The sequence below is a fragment of the Columba livia genome, chromosome 28 (assembly GCF_036013475.1).
Source record: "Columba livia isolate bColLiv1 breed racing homer chromosome 28, bColLiv1.pat.W.v2, whole genome shotgun sequence".
Taxonomy (NCBI): Eukaryota; Metazoa; Chordata; class Aves; order Columbiformes; family Columbidae; genus Columba; species Columba livia.
The window spans coordinates 1,316,212-1,321,926 of record NC_088629.1 but is presented as its reverse complement, the minus strand read 5'-3'; the positions used below and the strand labels follow the sequence as shown (position 1 = coordinate 1,321,926).

Genomic DNA, 5,715 nt, shown 5'->3' with positions numbered 1-5,715 from the left:
CGGCCGGGAGACACCAAGGTCGGGCACGGGGACAAGGGACAAAGGACAAGGGCCCCCCCGTGGAGCGGTGCCCGGATGGCGAGCGGGGCTGGGGAGCGTCACACCCGCCCAGCTCCTGTCCCCGCCGTATGTGCCACACGGGCAGGGACACGGTGACACGGGGACGGGGGTGTCGTGCGCCAAGGGGACAGCGCGTGTGGCCAAGCCGGGAGCAGGACCCGGTGCCACCCGGCCACGCTGCCACCCCCTGGCGCAGCCACAGCCAGGGCCATACACGGGATGCGGCACACGCGGGGTCACCGGTGACGTCCCCGTGTCCCAGGGGTCCTGCTGGGCGTCCCTTCCCTCCCTCCACCCCCCAGCGCTGCCCCACGGCCCCAGACGCAGCAGCTGCAGCCCCGGTTCTGCCCAACGCGTTTTATTCTTGGCCGGAAAACTGGGTGACACCAGTTCGGTGCCAAGTCTGTTGTTTCGGTTTCAAGCCCGTCGGTTCTGTGCCGAGTCCGTTGGTTTGGTTTCGAGCCCATCGGTTTGGCGCTGAGCCATCGGTTTGGTACCGAGCCCACGGATTCAATTTCGAGCCCATCAGTTCGGTGTGGAGCCATCGGTTCGGTTTCAAGCCCGTTGGTTCGGTGCCAAGCCACTGGTTGGGTGCCGAGCCCACGGGTTCACTTTTGTGCCCATCGGTTCAGTGCTGAGCCATCGGTTTGGTACCGAGCCCACGGGTTTGGTTTTGAGCCCATGGGTTCGGCGCGGAGCCGTCGGTTCAGTTTCGAGCCCACGGGTTCAGCACTGAGCCATCAGTTCGGTGCTGTACCCGTGGGTTTGGTGCGGAGCTGTTGCTCCGGCACCACATCCGCGTGCGGGACGTGGAGCCGGCGGTCGGGCGCTCACAGCCGCTCCACGTAGAACGCCTTCCCGAGCCGCTGCAGCTCCCGCCGCTGCTGCCGGTGCTCGTCCTGCAGCAGCCGGCACAGCGCGGCTCGCCGGACCTGCCGGGCACCGGAGCCGCCGCTGAAGCCGCCGTCACCGGGACCCCCCGGTTCCCCCGCGGTGCCGCCGTCCTCACCGTGGTGAGCTCGGCGCCGGCGAGACGCAGCTCCGAGAGCACTTGCGGCCCCAGAGCCCCGTGGGGCGGCACCAAAATCCTCTCCCAGCGCCGCGGGTGCCCCCCGGTCACCTCCCCGCGGCTGCGGGGACACGGGGAGGGTAGGACAGGGCGCTGGGGGGACACCTGCCCCACAACAAGGGGTTCGGCCCCAGGGGTGCTGGTTCTACCTCTCCGGTAACTCCTCGCTCCCGTTTGCCAGAACCTGCAACCGAAACGCTGCGTTTGGGGGACCGGGCTTTAGCTCATAGGAGGGGGACGTCGCGCCCCGATGTCCCCAGCTGCCACCGGGACCCCCGAACCCGCCGCCCCCCTTGTCCCACCTCCTCCTGCCGCTGCCCGGGGCTCTGGCTGCTCGGCGCTGCCATGGCCGGTGCCGCAGGGACCCCGCGACTGTTGGTAACGGTCGGTAACGGTGCCCGGTAACCGCCGCGGGGCTCCCGCAGTCAGAGGCCGAGGGCGGCGCGAGGGGTCACCGTCATTTATTAAACAGCAATGAATTAAAAACAGCGCGGAGGGGCAGGTCCCCCCCGGCACGCGCCGCGGGGACGGACACGGCCACACGTTGGGGACCACGAGCTCCGGCCCCCGGTGAGAGCGGGAGGAGACCCCCGGCAGGACAGACGGACAGTCCCAGCGGGGATCCGGCCGCCCCGCGTGTCCCCAAACGCCCCAGTGCGGGAGAAAATCATAAATAGGAGTAGAAACCGCAGCCCAAGAGGCGGCCGAGAAACGGGCACCAAACTATTTACACCCCGTCCCGCGACGGGGAAAACAAAGAGCGTTCGCCCTCCGGAACGATGGGACGAGCGGACGGGACGGACAGACGGAGGAGCGCTGGCTGCGATCCGTGTCTTCTGTTCTATAAATAAGCTAAAGCTGATCAGTCTGTTCACAGGGCGCCAGCCCACGCGGCTCCTCCGCCGAGGGACACGGGAGCGCGCCGGCTCCTCACAGGGTGCTCTCCAGCGTGTTGTAGTTGTCCTTGAAGCTCTTGAGCTCCAGAAAGTGTTTGGCACGTTTGCTCTTCTGGCTGGAAGGCAGGTAGGTGACCTGGATGGTGGCGGGATTGGGGACGTCGGGGCAGGGGGTGAGGTCCTTGGCCGCCGACTGGTGCTGCCGCTGGCTGCCGGCGCCGCGCGTCTTGGTGCTGCCACAAATGAACCCAAAATTCACAACACAGAATGTGAGGGGTTGAAGGGCCCTGGAAAGCTCATCCAGTGCAATCCCCCCGGAGCAGGAACACCCAGATGAGGTTACACAGGAAGGTGTCCAGGCGGGTTGGAATGTCTGCACAGAAGGAGACTCCACAACCCCCTGGGCAGCCTGGGCCAGGCTCTGCCACCCTCACCCCAACAAGTTGCTTCTCATCTTCCAGCGGAACCTCCTGTGTTGCACTTTGCACCCATTGCCCCTTGTCCTGTCCCTGGTTGTCACCAGAAGAGCCTGGCTCCATCCTCCTGACACTGCCCCTTTCCATCTTGATCCCCAGCAATGAGTCCCCCCTCAGGCTCCTCTTGTCCAGCTCCAGAGCCCCAGCTCCCTCAGCCTTTCCTCACACGGGAGATGCTCCACTCCCTCCAGCATCTTGGTGGCTGCGCTGGACTCTCTGCAGCAGTTCCCTGTCCTGCTGGAGCTGAGGGGCCACAGCTGGACACAAGATTCCAGGTGTGGTCTCCCCAGGGCAGAGCAGAGGGGCAGGAGAACCTCTCTGGACCCAGCTGGTCTCCCATCCAAGCACTGACCAGGCCTGACCCTGCTTAGCTTCCCAGATCAGACGCAATGGGGCATTCTCAGGGTGCTATAGCTGTATATATTTTATATATATGTATATATGTTTCTCAAGTGTATCCTTATAGTATCTGAACTCAACCCTTTATTCAAGGGCAGAGCAGAGGGGCAGGAGAACCTCTCTGACCTACTGACCACCCCCTTCTAACCCACCCCAGGTCCCATTGGCTTCCTGGCCACAAGGGCCAGTGCTGGCTCAGCCCACAGCACCCGCTGTTCCCAGCTGGTCTCCCATCCAAGTACTGACCGGGCCCGACCCTGCTTAGCTTCCCAGATCAGACCAGATGGGGCGTTCTCAGGGTGCTATGGCTGTATACATTACATATGTATGTTCCCCAAGTATATCCTGGTAGTACCTGAACTAACCCCCCTTGCCATGGTCGCCCTCCCCACGAAGCCACCGCCGGCAGCGACACTCACACATTGGCCAGCTCGTTCAGGGCCTCCTGGTACTTCAGATATTCCGGCTTCCCGAAAACCTGCAGCAAACAGAATCCGGGTTGGAGAAGCTCAGCGAGTATCCCCCGTCCCCGCGGGGGACACCCCAAAGCTCGCCCCGATGGCGCAGACTCACCCCGGTGCCGTAGCGGGCGCTCTCGTAGCCGTCCAGCAGCGCGTCGATCAGCGCCTTGCGGACGCCCTTGAAGGAGCCGCTGGAATTGCGCAGCTCCAGCAGGTACGCACAGAAATTCTTCCCGATTAAAGACTTGGGGTAGCGGCCGTCGGCGTGAAACGGGATTTCTGGGCGACACGACGCGGGTCAAAGCGCTGGCGCTCACCCCGAGGCCTCCCGCCCCCCGCCCCGAGCGCCCTTACCGGACGTCCTGATGGCATCCAGCGCCTTCATCCGGTACAGGTAGTTACAGCAGCCTGGAGGGGGAAAGCAGCACGGGGGCGGGTTTGGGCCACTCGGGTCAAAGCGGCGGCGCCAAAATCACCTCAAAACCACAAACTAGCTGCCCAAGGGGTGGCGGGATCACCTCACAATGAGAAAGAGATTGAGGTGCTGGAGCGAGTGGAGAGAAGGGAGCGGAGCTGGTGAGGGGCTGGAGCACAATGTGATGGAGACTGAGGGACCTGGGGGTTCAGCTGGAGAACAGGAGCTGAGGGGAGACCTTCTGATCTCTGAACTGCCTGAAAGGAGCTTGGAGCCAGGGGGGTCGGGCTCTGCTCCCCAGGAACAAGCGCCAGGAGCAGAGGAAACGGCCTCAAGTTGCACCAGGGGAGGGTGAGGGTGGAAATTTGGGGTGATTTCTCCCCAAAGGGCTGTGGGTGTTGAACAGGCTGCCCAGGGCAGTGCTGGAGTCACCATCCTGGGGGGGTTGAACACACAGATGAGGTTCTCAGGGACACGGGTGGGTTGACACTTGGACTCACTGATCTCAAGGGGCTTTTTCAACCACAACAATTCCCCAATTCGGGAGCCGGTACCTGGTGCCTCCAGCTGCAGGAGCCGACTGTCGTCCTCCGCCAACAGCCGCGGCTCGTACCTGATGTCCTGCACCCGCGACAGCCGAATGTCGATTTCTTCCTTCAAATCCTGAAAAGAAAAGGCATTTACAGAGCTTTGTGGGATCACACCAGCCAGGTCCCCCGTGAAATAACAACGTCCCGTCACCACAGCGAAGCGGCAGCTCCGGAAAGGTCTGATTTGGGAGCAGAGCCCCCGGCCGGCCCGTGGACGCACCTTGGGCGCGTGCTGCCCCACGGGGACGTGGGGGCCCCGGCGCGACTTCATGGCGAAGCGCATGATCTGGCGTTTGACGAAGATGAAGAGCAGCACGAAGACCTGGGGAGGGGGGTCAGGACACCGAGCTGAAGCGACACCCCCCTCCCAACCCTGGGGACACCGTGGGGCCACACAGACCCCCCCAAACCCGGCACGGCTGTCAGGAGCCCCATAGACAGGCTGCCCCCCCCCCCAGAGGCTCCCACTCGTGTCCCCTCGCTGCCCCACAGACACCAGGACCCCACGGACACCCCGGCCCAGCCCCATGGGGGTCCCGAGTCTGGGTCCCCGAGGGTTCCCCATGGACACTCCAGGATGTGCCTCACTAGCCCTATAGGAACCCCATGGACACCCACGGGAGCCCCACAGACCCCCCAAACCCAGACCCACAGACCCCCAGGATGAGCCCCACAGAAGCCCCATGGACGCCCTGAGGCTGGTCCCACAGGAGCCCCACGGACCCCCCAAACCCAGCCCCACAGACACCACAAGCCCAGACCCACAGAAACCCCACAGACACCCTGGGGCTGGTCCCACAGGAGCCCCACGGACCTGCCAGAATGAGCCCCACAGACCCCCCCAAAGCCCCCTCGGACACCCTGGGGCTGGTCCCACCGGAGCCCCCCAGGATGAGCCTCACAACCCCCCCAGATCCCACCCCCAGGAGCCCCAGCCCCCCAGCCCCAGTGTCACAAACACCCCCCGGCCCACCCTGACAGCCCCCCAGGATGAGGCCCCCGGCACCCCAAGCCCAGCCCCACGGGAGCCCCGCAGCCTGCCCAGGACGGGCCCCACAAACACCCCCCGGCCCACCCTGACAGCGCCCCCAAGGCCGGGCCCCACGGCTCCCAGGCCCACACGAACCCCACGGGCGCGGTTCCGCGGAGGCCCCATGCGCACGGCCGCTCTCCCGCCGCCGCGGGCTCACCAGGCTGCCGTAGGCCATCACCAGCACCACGTTAACACCGGACAGCCAGTTACTCCCGGCCCCCGCCATCCCCGGCCCGGCCCGGGGCCGCACAACATGGCGGCCGCCGAGGCCGCGCTGCTCCCGCGTCACGTGACGAAGGCGAGAAGGCGCCTGTAT

The 5,715-nt window shown here is 65.1% G+C and overlaps 2 protein-coding genes and 1 pseudogene across 3 annotated transcripts; all 3 read right to left on the bottom strand.

The window, feature by feature from the left end:
• Positions 1–402: 402 nt before the first annotated feature.
• On the bottom strand, positions 403–1,615 carry CFAP141 (cilia and flagella associated protein 141). The gene is made up of 4 exons (XM_065043186.1): positions 1,432–1,615; positions 1,279–1,313; positions 1,070–1,190; positions 403–992 (listed from the first exon to the last, which is right to left on the bottom strand). Exons 1-4 carry the CDS (start codon positions 1,474–1,476, stop codon positions 891–893), a joined length of 303 nt encoding a protein of 100 aa, XP_064899258.1. The 5' UTR covers positions 1,477–1,615; the 3' UTR covers positions 403–890.
• C28H1orf43 (chromosome 28 C1orf43 homolog) lies at positions 1,575–5,713 on the bottom strand. 2 transcript variants are annotated; one of them, XM_065043151.1, is made up of 7 exons: positions 5,557–5,713; positions 4,587–4,688; positions 4,331–4,439; positions 3,716–3,769; positions 3,474–3,640; positions 3,320–3,378; positions 1,575–2,258 (listed from the first exon to the last, which is right to left on the bottom strand). In XM_065043151.1, the coding sequence occupies exons 1-7, from the start codon at positions 5,623–5,625 to the stop codon at positions 2,060–2,062; spliced, it is 759 nt and encodes a 252-aa protein (XP_064899223.1). In that variant the 5' UTR covers positions 5,626–5,713; the 3' UTR covers positions 1,575–2,059. The 2 variants fall into 2 exon arrangements, with proteins under 2 accessions (XP_064899223.1, XP_064899224.1); XM_065043152.1 differs by lacking the exon at positions 4,587–4,688 and having other exon boundaries at positions 5,557–5,705.
• On the bottom strand, positions 3,098–3,216 carry LOC135576628 (5S ribosomal RNA; annotated as a pseudogene).
• Positions 5,714–5,715: the final 2 nt, after the last annotated feature.